The sequence below is a fragment of the Lepidochelys kempii genome, chromosome 8 (genome assembly GCF_965140285.1).
Source record: "Lepidochelys kempii isolate rLepKem1 chromosome 8, rLepKem1.hap1, whole genome shotgun sequence".
Lineage (NCBI taxonomy): Eukaryota > Metazoa > Chordata > Testudines > Cheloniidae > Lepidochelys > Lepidochelys kempii.
In genome coordinates, this window is record NC_136387.1 from 22,981,387 (window position 1) to 22,994,721 (window position 13,335).

The following is a 13,335-nucleotide window of genomic DNA, read 5'->3' on the forward strand; positions in this document are numbered from 1 at the left end:
ATGGACCTATCCTCCAGGAACATATCTAGTTATTTTTCCAGCCCCGTCACGGTTTTGACCTGCACAACATCCTCTTGCAACAGATTCCACAGGGTGACTGTGCGTTTTGTGAGGTAGTACTGCCTTTTGTTTGTTTTAAACAAATTGTATTCTGTGTTAGGATAGTAAGTGTGGTATTAACCATTTATACTAAAGGACCACGAATAAACCAAGACTTTTTTCAAATACATTTTAATTCATTTGTAGGACAAAAATTTATAAGCAGACCTTAAAATAAATAATATTAGTAACAAAAGCAAAATATTTTCCCTCAACATCAGCAAATATTGTACCTGAAACTGTTAGCAACTGATTTCTGAAATATCAGATATCTTCCATTTCAAAGTTTAAATATTTTAAATCACCACTCATTTCAAACACAGAAAAAAATTAAGCGTGTCCACGCACGGAGTCCTTTCTAGGACTTCAACAGGCTTTGGAAGAAGCCTTAAGTGGGATGAATACAGTACATGCTTATATTCTTTCCTGAACTAGGGCCTTACGCAGTAAGTAATTAGGGACAGGGACCAGATTTTCCCTTGGATTCTGTGAAGGAGCCTAGCACACCTTGGGGTGCTAATAAGATGAAAAGTAAAAATATTGTAAAACACTATTCTGCAAATCTCCAAATATTAGTCAAACACTTAACAGCTGCATATAAAATCTGTTAGCAGCAACTTTCTGAATATCAGATGCATAACATTTATCATAATTAAATGTTTAAATATTCTATTTTGACATCCATTTTGATTGCAGATTCTTAGTCACATGCCCTGTGTGTTAATTGTCTACTATGTGGTAAATCTGAATGAATGCTGCCATCAAAAAGGTACCATTCAAAATTATGCACTGGCTGCCCAGTTGTCACAAATAAAAGATAAGCAGAGCATAATTGAAAATTATTGTAGTCAGCAGAGGTGGGGCTAATGAGGCAGGCAGTACAGCCTACAAAACTCCCATTTCCGTCCATGAGAGACAATAGCAGTACTCTTTATAATCGAACACAAATCATTCAGGGCGTGATCGAATGCCAAATGAAGGCATTGCCTCCAGTCAGAGTTGGATCAAACCCTAAGGTTTATACTCTGACTGTATTTGCTTCATCATGCAAAAAACATTTACCATGTTCTCCAGCTGAACACCAATGTGATGTAAGGGAACATGGAATACAACTGACTAAATGCATCAGCTAATATTTCAAGGACTGTAAGCTTTTATTATTTTTTGCCTCTAGCTCAAATATCTGCCATCAGTTTGGATGTTGGATATGGCCATGAAATATAATAATACACAGCTGCTTCATGCAGCCAATGATTTCCATGCTAAAGCATTTTTAATTTAAATAACAGATTTTATAAATAATAAATACTTAAATAACAAAACGTGTCCTCACATTAAGTCACCTTTTGTATAAATTAACACACAAAAATATTCAGCTAATAAATACCATCATCTGACATTGCAACATTTTGTATCGAGCAAATAAATAAATAAATACATAAATAAATATATAGATGCAATATTATAATATGTAATATTATAGCAGACAGTATTTCAATATATCAAAAAAATTGATAAATATAAATGTTAATTTGACTTGGTGTGTGCCATAGGCACCATTTAAATATTGGGTACATACAAGAGCGGGGTCAATGATTGTCATCATATTAATCTAATACCAAAAAAAAAAAAGCGTCATGGCTTCCTAATAATGTTCAGATGCAATTTTTCCTCCATTTCATGTTTAACTTCTTGTCTTTTGTCTGTTTCATTTTCTTCTTGGGGACTTTCCTTCTGTCACTTCCCTGAAATCTCTTACTGGTTACTACAAAGTAAGGCAAAGAAGATTGAGACAAAAGTTATCTTAACATTCCCCAGGCATACATTTTCAGTTCACTTCCCATTAAATTCATGCCAGTCTGGCTCAGCTGCTGAAACACCAAGGCCCTAATTCTGCAAGATAGAGCCAGATTTTCCAAGGTATTTAGGGTGCTGAAAGATGCAGGTAGATGCCTAGTAGGGATTTTTCAATGCGCCTAAGTAGTCAAGGCACCTATCTCCCATTAATTTCATTGATTTCAATTAAAGTTAGGCACTTAATTTACTTCAGTGCTTGGTGACATTTTCAGAAGTGCCTATCTGTATCTTAAGGCGCCAAAATACCTTTGACAATCTGGCCCGTGACCAGTGTAGTTTTATTTATTTAATTTAAATTGGATTACTCATGGGACCAACATTACACAAGTGCTTACATGTGATGCAGAAGTGTGGCCTGAACACCTTGAAGTCCAGGTGTTTTTCAATTAAAAACAGGAAAAGAAAAAAATTCTGCAGAATTTTTTCAAAGAATTTTTCCATTTTTCACCCAGCCTGTTCTATTTTGTCCATGGAAGGAGCTGTCACTCCCATGTCTTTGTCCTGCCAGTGTTGACTTCCATTTTCAGCAAAACAAAGGGTACTATCTGGGGAAATAATTAGAATTAGAATCCCCTTAGAACAGGCAAGAAACGCTACTTCAGGGTATCCCTAGGACTGCTGCTACTGGAAAACTATCATTGATGAACCCAAAAGAACTAGACTGAAGCAGCTTGTATCTGTCTCACACCAGTTCACTTTACTAGTATAACTTGATCCTGCTAAGTCCACCAGTGCAGTCTATTACACTCTGATATAGACCAGTCACTAGAGGGAGACAAAAGATTAACATTCTGGCAGTGCATGAGCAGCAGTCATGTACTCAGATACTTCATGGAAGGACACAGTACAAATACCTAGCTAGGCAGAGAACACTTTAAATCATTAACTGTTCCGGGTGAACCCTAGATACATGTTTCCTGTCTAGTGTAAATTAATTCTAATTGTTTCTCCCGGGCTTTTGGAGGAAGAGAATGTTAGCCTGTGTTGGACATTGTAGTCACATGTTTATATAGACTCTTGTTCTCTCAAAGATATTTCAAGAAACAACTTCTTTCACTCAGGACTACGAATAGGACAGTAGTAAGGGGTAACCACCCCCCTCCAATATCTGAGAAAAATAAGCTAGCATAGCTCCACTTCCTCCCATGTAGCCAAAAGTCACATCTGCTACTGTGATAAATGGTGTCGTGAGCTTTACCTGCAGAGCTTCCAATCACTCCAAGATGAATTGTAATACCGATCTCTGGCCTGGACGTAGATCTTGTCTAGCTTGCTTGTCGTTGCAAAGCGAATGAACTGTTCATCAGTATCATAAGACTATGAACAAAAACACAGTCCAGTCAATGGATTGTAAGAAGTCAAGCAGAAGTTACTCAAACATCAGGTTAAAGTTATCTAGTTGATCTTGTGCCAAAAATGAATATGTGCTCATATTAGTTATCACTGCTGTATCAGAGCAAAGAGGAAGTTTTTGCAGAAAGGAAAGTATTACAAGTAGATTCAAACTGATCTGAAATACCCTGGCATGTCCTTACATAGTGTGATTTCCACTGGTGGACATGCAGCTCCTATAAAGAGTGTTTGTAAAGCTAGCATGCACCTTTATATTTTTAAAGAGGCCCTTCCTCAGTGCCAAGAACCATAACTAAGGAGAGGTTTCAGAGTAACAGCCGTGTTAGTCTGTATTCGCAAAAAGAAAAGGAGGACTTGTGGCACCTTAGAGACTAACCAATTTATTAGAGCATAAATTGGTTAGTCTCTAAGGTGCCACAAGTCCTCCTTTTCTTATAACTAAGGAGATGGCTCCATCTGCTGGTATGCACTTTCTTCATTTTTTACTTAAAGTACGTAATCTTTTAACCTGTTAGGTCTGTTCATGAAGTGGGATAAGTATCATTTAGGTTGCTTTATTTTCTCTTATAAGCTTTGGTGAATGTCAGTCAGAATGTGGGGATAAAAGCAGGCGTAGCATAGACCCATACTCATGCCCCCACATGGATATTATCTTGTTATTAATCTTTGCACTTAGGGTTCTATTGTAAGTGAAGTTAATGGGAATGTGGGAACAGGCCCTTAGTTCATTAATTGACCATATACTTTAATTTTAATATTCAATTTTTATTTCAGTGAATATTTTATATAATTGGATTTTATTTAATACTTCTATATTTTAGATTTGTGTGTATTTCCTGATTAATTATTCTTAAGTGAATTCATAGCTACAAGTGTATATCGTTGTGGTCAAGGCCCAGGACTGGGAGCCAGAAGATGGCTGGTCCTTTTCCTAACTATGCCACTGATTTCTGGTGTCACCCTGCGGGCAAGTTGCCACGTAGTAGTTGTTGTGTTTAACCCGCAGAGGTGCATTAGCAATGCAAACAAATCTATTTTATGTCTTCCTAAAAATTAGTATTACTTAATAACGTGCTGCTGGAAATTGGGAAGCAGTTGGCAAAAACTAAATTATCCTCCGGCCTCTTGGGTAGTGTGAGAGCATGAGTCATTGATTTTTTACTCTATTAGCAAGAGCTCTTCTGTGCAAATCTGAACTGTGTACATGCAATCAAACTACATGCAACTCAGTGTGGCAAAAATTAGGCTGTCTTTGTTCTTGGTGTAGGAAAAGGTTGTGGATTTTCCCCAGCTCAGGATCCACAGAGCCTAATAATCCTGAGTCAACAGATACTTTTTTCTCATGCTAACATGACTGTGCGATGCTGGGTGTGACATTGTTGTTCACTCCTCCCTCCACCTCACTACCAAGATCTTCTGTTCTCCAGTGCTGGACAGTAGATATGTCATCTTGGCAGAGTCCTGAAGTAGAGCACTCACTTTGACTGTGTCTCATAGTCAGAAAGATCCCTGACCATGAGACCTGAAGTTTGGGCAAATAGCAAAGACATAATACAAATGATTATCTTTCATATGTAGAGATAGGTCATATCGGAGTAGATGACTTCTATGGTGTTCTTTGGAAAATATGTCAATGGCAGACTTACTTACTTATATTAGATTAGCATCTAGAGACCTCAACTAAGCTAGAGCCCCAGAGACGTTGCACGGACGTATAGTTTACGAGAGACCTTGCCCCAAAGATCTTACAACTTAACAGCTGGGTGAAGCAAACAATTGGTTGGGCAAGAAGGGTAAAAGAGGAAAGCATAATAGAGATAACAGGATGGTTTAGAGAGTTATATCATAACAACTTCTAGGCTGCAAGCACATGACTGAGATTGGTAATTAAAGGCCATGGGGGTGTTTCAGTGGAAAAACATCACTAAATACTAATAATATCCTATATTAACAGGTTTCAGAGTAACAGTTGTGTTAGTCTGTATCCGTAAAAAGAAAAGGAGTACTTGTGGCACCTTAGAGACTAACAAATTTATTAGAGTATAACAGAAAGCTTATGCTCTAATAAATTTGTTAGTCTCTAAGGTGCCACAAGTACTCCTTTTCTATATTAACAGAGTAGTTTTCATTGCAGCAGGTCCCAAAGCATTATTCAAACTACAAACCCGCCAATCCTACTCTGACAAAGTTCCTTATTTAAATCACTAAGTAATTTGAGTTAGGACAACACGGTTAGATCAGATACATAAAGGAATCACTGAACCTGCTACTGAAATGTTGAGACTGATCTGTTTTCACAGTGTTTCAATCCATGTTACTTGGATGCTACTGTGCAGATGAACTGGGAAGGGGATCAAGTTCTTAAAAGACTGCATCATACACACATTAAGAGTAATGAGAACTCCCTATTACAAATACCTCGCCTTCAGCGTTGACCTTAAATGTCAAAGGGAAATAAGACTTTGGTGTGCTCCATGTTCTGGGGTATTTCCAAGTCACTGTGCCATTTTTGACCACATGCTCACACTCAGGTGGGTCAGGTTTTACTGCAAGAGAAAATAAAGACAGCATTAGCATTCATTAGCTACGTAGTATCAGCTCTTTGTGCTTTATTAGTACTAATTATTCAGTTAAACAGCTGTTGGAAACCATAGTAAATTAAAGTAAAGGCCAAGAGTGTGCTTGAGGTTTAGGGACTATATTGTACTCTCCTGTGGAAGAGGGATACCTTTACAGAGCTCGCCTTATAAGATCCCTCAAGGATGAAGGGATTTAGAGGGCTGCAGAAGACAAAGGGAAGGGACCCAGCCTCAAACCTTGCTGACCTTTAGAATGCACAGGGAAGGAAAGTTTTAATTTGGCAGTGTCTGCTTCTCCAGAGTGCTGGCCAACCTCCCTTTCTCCCATGGCAGCATGATGAACTCAGCAGCAACTTTCTGGTTGATCTGCCTATCTCTGTGTGCCCAAGATCCTCCTCTCCTTTGAGGCAGTGATATGCAGGAGTATGTATCGGCAGTCCGTGCTGTTCCAAGCACCCATGCAGATATTCACTTGGAAATCTGCACTTTTCAGAGGGGAGCCTGCCACAGAGAGTGATTGCTTTCTGGCTCTGGTCTCTGCCTTCCCAGCCTGGCCCTTCCAGTACTGTGGCACTCCTAATTCATGCAAAGCACGAGAGGGGCTCCTGTGAGATCTATGGGAGCGGCACATGCCACACAGACGTTGCTTCTCCACTTCCTCCACCAACAGGCACTGACTTTTGTTTTTGCTGGTGGGTGTTTTTGGAGTGGGGGCAGGAAGAGGTGCAGCGGGGGCAGGGCCTCAGGGGGAAAAGACTGAGAGGGGGTGGGGCCTCGGGGCGGAGCACAGTCCGGGCGCTGGTGGCTCCCTCACTTCTCAGGAGCTTCCAGCAGCGGTGACGCTCCCAGTGCTGTGGGCCGGCATGCCTTCAAAGGGAGATGTGCCACACCCAGCGTTTCAAACCTCTTACACCTGCCGCCTTTGCTGTGGTGCCTGGGTGCTGAGCACCTCCTATAGTTTCCCAGTGGGTGCTTCCTGGTTTCGTCCAGTTTTTGTTTTTCTTTACTCCCATAAGGGAGGGAAGCCTACAGGCCTAGAATACAGTTATCATGGGCCATGCATTAATCCCTCTCAGCTCTCAGGTGAGGTTGCGGGCACACTGGTGACACAGAGGTAGTGTGGCGAAGCTGGTACTGTTGGAGCAGTAAATACATTAATCAGCACTGTCGTCCCTGAACAGACATTCACTCAGGGTCACTGAATTCATGACAAGCTTTATACACTTAAAAATAAAAGCTGATTTCTGATCCACTCACTGATATCTCGGATGAAGAAGCTGCTGGTGCAGTTGTCATACTGTGTCTCATCAATGACCTCCAGGAACATCTCAATGGGCTGGTGTTCCTCAGCAAATGGGCAGTGGTTGGTTTTCTGACAATTGACTGTGTACTTTGTCTCTAGTTCATAGCGTTGAGACACAGGGCTTCCACAGATTACACTTCCAGATGCATCCTCTTGAGTTCTGAATTCAAAGCAGAAAGTGATAAAGGAAACGCTGGAGAGCTCTGAATAAAGTGCTGCTTACAGATACTTCAATGACACCATGTCACCGGACAAGATAGTGTTGCTGTGTCATAAATAGCATGTTTCTGTACATGAGACGCCCATGCCAATGGGAGTTTTGGGCATAAATTAAAGACAGTCTCTTCTTTAATGCCACTGTTTATTGACTAGTGTGGAGGGCCTAATGTCTAACTTCACTCTTTAGCCCCTTTCCCAAATCCAGCTGGAGGAAACAAGTCAAGTTGAGTATGTTTCCATAAGAAATAACACCACACAATGCTACCAGAATTTGACTATATTTTTGCATCCAGCAAATTATGCTTTGCACTTATTTCCCCTTTTAACAAATAAAAATAACACTGGGCCAGAGCACGCCCTGCCTTGGAGAAACCCATGGGAGGGGAGTGGGAGGTAGGAAATCCCCAAGAGGTTTCTCTCATAGTATTCCCCTCAGGGTCCTTGACAGGGCAAATGCTATGGTCATATAGTGTTTGACTTCCCAACTCCATACAGCCAATGGATCTGGCGAGAAGGACGCTGCAAGATGACTTGCTTCTATGTCTGGTTGAAATTCATTTCCTTCTCACCTGCAGTTCTACTGCCTGAGTCACTCTGTAGCTACATTACAGCATCTGCAGAGAAGATCCAATGGGAGTTCTTACACTTCTAAGCTATATTAATTCCTGACCAGATTTCCATACAGTAATGTGATGGGCCTAGAAGGGACTGTCCTGCAGAGGATATCCAATGTGTTGGTCCACATTCTCAAATCATAAAAATGGCCTTCCCCCGGTCCAGTTCATGTGATAGGTGGCCAACTATTTTTGTAGTATCCGTTCCACATGCTGACAAAGAGGGGTATTCCGGCCTTATTATCCTAATGAAGTGGCTGAGGAAAGTACAAGCTCTTACCCTTTTAGATTTTTGATTGTGAACTTCACATTTGGACTCTCATTTTCTGTCTTCCATGAGCATATGAAAATCCCTGAGTAATTCTTTGCCTCACATTTTAAAAATGTCATGTTGTTTGGCTCTAGATTGAAAGAGAGAGAAAAAATTGATTGAAAAAAAAATAATTGTTTGACCAGTAAGATAAAACAGTAACTCTACAAAATTCTACTGGCAGATATTGAGTCCCTTCCCAGGAAAACAATGCACAATATACACGTCAGCTGAATAGTGGCTGGAAGTTTGCTGGTGTCTAAATGTGACCCTTAGAGATTATGTTGCCATTGTTTTTCCCGGAGCTTGTTCACATTTTTTATAGGATATTTCCCATCTATTAAAAAAAATTGGCTTCAACAAACCCCATATCCTCAACAAATGATTTCATTTCTCTGATTGCTCACCGTGCTGTTTGCGACACATTTCAAAGATGACTTTAGCATGCACAGGAAAGGAATAATGTCTATAAATGAAAAATTTCCACCCTTCTAATAATGTTTAGTGGCCCAAGCGAAACACAAGAAGATGGATAGCTTGCTCTCGGAGATGTATCTTTGTCCAATGTGTTAACCATGAGCCCAGGATCCCAAACTTCTGGGTTTTAATCCTGGCTCAGCAGCAGTTTTAGGCTAAGTCATGTAACCTCTGCTTTATGAAGATGAATTAGTTAGGGGCAAATGCTATCCTCGGCATGCAGTTTGAATGACTTAGCTAGGCACTGGTGAGAGCTGCAAGGGCAAAGGGAAGAACAGCCATTCCCCCACATGTTGTGAAACTGTTCCATGGTTGCTGCTCCAGCCTAGAGGCTAGAGTAGCCTTAGCATTCCTCTACTCCCCCACTCCGTATGGGAAGGATCAGAAAGTCATGGTCCCAACTCATCCTTTGTGACAGCATATAGGAACCCCATACAGAGCTGAACTCCCCAAATCTTGCTCCCGCATTGCACATCAGATCCACCTGGTTCTGCTGCACATGGGGACCTCTGCACCCATGTAGGAGAGGGCATTATTTGCCCCTTAATGCCTGAACAGCACTTTGAAGAGCTACCATGCTAAAGATTATAATCCACCTCATTAGTCATGCACAGTGGTTCTTTCCAGTGAGTTCTCTTTTCCTTTGCGATGTTATGGCACATACTGTACATGGAAAAAACATCATATTGCCCTATTACCTTACCTTTAAAACTTTTTAGAATCCACTTAGATATTTGCCTACTTGAGTCTTTTTTGGTAATAAGGAAAAAATAGTAGCTTAAAATCTCGTGGGTATCACTTTTGTGACAGGTGTAGTTGCCAGCATCTGGAAATTCCTTGACTGAAATTGTTAATATCTTGTCAGTTCCTATTATTTCCTTATCCTTCATCCAGTAGACCGACATAGATTGGTCTTCAGATACATTACAGGTGAGCTCTACTTCTTCAGCTGGTGCCTCCTGAGTCCACTCTGACTCTATCACATAAACTATAGGGAAATAAATGTTGGGTGTTAGTCAAGATTAAAGTGCTGGTAAAATTGAACTACATCTTAGGCCCAGTACTGCTGTCCTTGAAACTACTGGCAAAACACCACTGGCATGAATAACAACAGTCAGGCCCAGTTGTCTTTTGACAAGATTACATTTTAAATGTAAATATGAAATGCATCCAAAACATCATGAGCAATCAGAGTTATTTTCATTTTAGAAGTGATTTTCTTTCCATAGTCTCAGAGAATTTGGCACAGTCACAGCCCTGCAAAGCGGGTGATGTCATTATCCCCATTTCACAGACAGGGAAATCAAGGCACAGATGGCTCAGTCATTCCCTGCATATGCTTAACTTTAAGCACACAAATAGTCTCATTGACTATTTAAGCACATGACTACACATGTGCTTAAAGTTAAGAATGTGCTTAAATGCTTTCCATAATCCAGGTTTAAAGCCCAAGGGCCAAAACCTACTCACTTTATTCCTGCAAGGAGCCCCATTGACTTCAGTGGGACTCCTCTGATGAGTAAGGACTACTGGATCTCAGTCTTTGCTCACAGAAAGAGGGGTGAAGCACCTCTGTAGCATTGTACTCCCCTTCTGGATTCCATGGAGAGATCTCTGCAGTGTGAAGGAGCTGTGATTGGGGAGGGGGCAGGTGGGCAAGGGAAAGCCAGGAGCATGTATTGCTTCCTTCTAAAGCCCCACAACCTGATGCGGCATTAATTTTTCCTGCAGAAAAGCTGGTTGCCCTTGCAGCATTGTCCCAATGAAGTGGCTGCTAGGGGAGAGATAATCCCAAAGCAGAGATACAGGGCCTCCAACAGATAGTCATGACTCTCTGAATACTCCTCAGTCACTCTGTGGAGCCCTTTACTCCAGACTGGGAGAAACGCCCCTTCACAAAACAATTTAGGAAAACTCCATTAAGTAATCTTTGTGGATTTTTCTTCCTTACAGCCTTCCCTTGCTAGATTTTTCCAGGTGGTGGGGGGCAGCAATTAAGGCCAAAGATATATGTAAATGAATTGCTTAAATTCCTACAGCTAATCAGGGGCAGAATGAGCAGTAGAACTCAAGAATCCGCTTCATTCTTGCCAGGGTCAAGAACGTCATCTGCACTTTCATTGACACCAGTTCCCCAAATACAGCCATTGCCCTAGCTACCCTTTCTCTTCTACCACTGATACAGGAACCCCTGTTGTCATTAGTGTCCACTGGGTTTGTGTTTTTCCCTGCGAGTGGACACAGAGTACATTTACTGGAGGTTTAGGAAGCACCACAATTGAACTTACAAGTGCATCACTCAGGCTGGAAGGAAGCATCAGTTCCAGCAATGAGCCAAGAGAACTTCTCAGCATTTCCAAAAAGATGGCTTTAAGCCAAATAACATTGCTAATAATAGGACACTGAATCTCATCACATCGGACAGTGGAGACTGCTTATTAAAGTCATGAATGTGCAAATACATGAATCTAGAGGCTTGCCAGTCTGCCTGTGAGTATCGAGAAGCATAGGCACCAGGAAATGCCAGAGAGGTACCAAAAGACACAAATGTGTAGTTTCTATGCTGTGGCAGAAATGCTTCTACTGTAGTTTCAAGAGCCCCCAATGTTATTTAGGGAAACCACAGCATAGTCTTATAACCTAAAGCTATCAACAGAAGTGTTTGAAATATTCATTATGGGCAAAACAGTGATCCTCTTAATCATGTTGAATACCAGCTTCCACCCTGTGAAGTCCCACCGAAGTCATACTTGTGGACTAAGGGATACTTGTGGACTAAGGTGCCTGTCAATGTGAGTAAAGGGATTAAATATGACCACCTGAATTTAGCTCCGTTTTCTGGTGAGTGAATAATTTGTTCACTGATTCTGCATTTCTTTGAATGAATTCGTATTCAGAGTTATTTGCTCTGAACATTCTGGATGAAATATTTTCAGGGCTTGGGGTTTTTTTGTGAAATGTTCACTTTGACTATTTGCTCTTCATTACTTGTTTGTGGGTTGTCACCTAAGTCACAAGATGCTGTTTCTGCTTCCTGATTGCATGACTGAAACTCTTGAAACGGGAGAACAGTGAATAGGGAATAAGGCAGTTTCTGGTGTGAATTCTCAGACGAATAATCATGTTTCTAAACTTCATGAAACTTTTGGGACTCCTGAATATTTTCATGAACACCCAGCAATTATCCAAATACTCATGAAAAATTCAGAATATAAGCCCATGAATGGTAGCTAATGCAACTCTGCATTTATTCACAAACATATTTGTTAGTACATTTGTTTTTAACTATTCAACAAGTGATAGTTTTCAGTAAATGCAGACTACTTACCATTCTCCCGCAGTTTCCACTTCGCTTCCAGAGGGATTGCAAGGGAAAATAACAAAAGTAGGACCAAGAGTAGATGAGACATCTGTGGAGGGTAGGGGAAAGAACAATTAATAAGCCTGTTTGGAAAAAGGCTAGTAATTGATATTATTGATTGAGCATTATTAGTATGCTCAGCACTAGACAATATGCGGAAGACACAGTACGTGCCCCAAAGGAGCTTATACCCAAGAGACCCCATTCTGAGCACACTTAGTCATGTCAGTAGTCCTTACTCATGAGAGGAGTCCCACTGACAGAAATGGGGCGCCTGCCAGGAATAAAGTGCATAGGATTTGGCCTTTGGGCTTTAAACCCAGATCATGGAAAGCATTTAAGCACACTCTTAACTTTAAGCACATGAGTAATTCCATTTAAAGCCAACAAGACTACTTATGTGCTTAAAATTAAGCATATGCTTAAGAGCATTGCTGGATCAGTATCTTATTTGGCACTTCCTCAGCCAAAAATCCTACTGAAGTGAATGACACATAACTGTTAATAACTACATTTGCAAAAGTGGCCAGAGCATGAGTGCCCATTGAGACACCTTAAATACATAGATTCACACTATATACATTCCTCTGTACTGTATTTTTAATAGACAGGGTAAAACTAATATACTGCTGTAGTCCTGAGCTCTGGACTTTTATGTTTGCACCTGCAGTATCAATGCCGGGGTGTTACAATATAGCACGAAGGTGTGCATTGCTATTCACACTCCCTCTAGTCTGAACTAGATGGCAGTGTAGACAAGCCTTAGGTGCTTATATTAGTACCCATCACTTTTAAGACTGGTTGAAATTTTTCCATCAGAACTGTTTTTTTGTGTGTAATCACGTATTGAACTAAACTACATTTTTCATTAGAAGTGTCTAGTTTTTGTGGAAAATTTTGAATTTTTGTCAAATAAGCAAAAACCCAAACTGCAAAGTTTTCCCTGTTTTCAGCAGAGAAGTTTTTGGGTTTGGGTGTTTTTGATGAAAAGTCAAAAATTTCCATGGATAACCATTGTGGGTTTTTTTCCATTTTCATATACATTTTCATCAGAAAGAAAACCCATTTTCTGATCAGCTCTAATCACAGTATAAACACCTCCCCTGTGGTTAGGGGGTGTATAAAAACCACATATATATCTTATGGGCCAGTTGGTGTAAATT

At 40.5% G+C, this 13,335-nt stretch overlaps 1 protein-coding gene across 1 annotated transcript; it reads right to left on the bottom strand.

Annotated features, from left to right (window-relative positions):
* Nucleotides 1-3,150: 3,150 nt before the first annotated feature.
* On the bottom strand, nucleotides 3,151-12,221 carry IL12B (interleukin 12B). Its single transcript, XM_073358088.1, has 6 exons — nucleotides 12,140-12,221; nucleotides 9,515-9,799; nucleotides 8,305-8,425; nucleotides 7,146-7,351; nucleotides 5,728-5,855; nucleotides 3,151-3,273 (listed from the first exon to the last, which is right to left on the bottom strand). Exons 1-6 carry the CDS (start codon nucleotides 12,219-12,221, stop codon nucleotides 3,151-3,153), a joined length of 945 nt encoding a protein of 314 aa, XP_073214189.1.
* Between the last annotated feature and the right edge of the window lie 1,114 nt (nucleotides 12,222-13,335).

Coding starts and splice junctions, on each gene's coding strand:
- IL12B (XM_073358088.1), bottom strand. CDS start 12,221: ATGTCTCATCTACTCTTGGTCCTACTTTTGTTATTTTCCCTTGCAATC. Junction 9,800..12,139: donor GTGGAAACTGCGGGAGAATG/GTAAGTAGTCTG, acceptor ATTTCCCTATAG/TTTATGTGATAGAGTCAGAG. Junction 5,856..7,145: donor CTTCTTCATCCGAGATATCA/GTGAGTGGATCA, acceptor TTTCTCTTGCAG/TAAAACCTGACCCACCTGAG.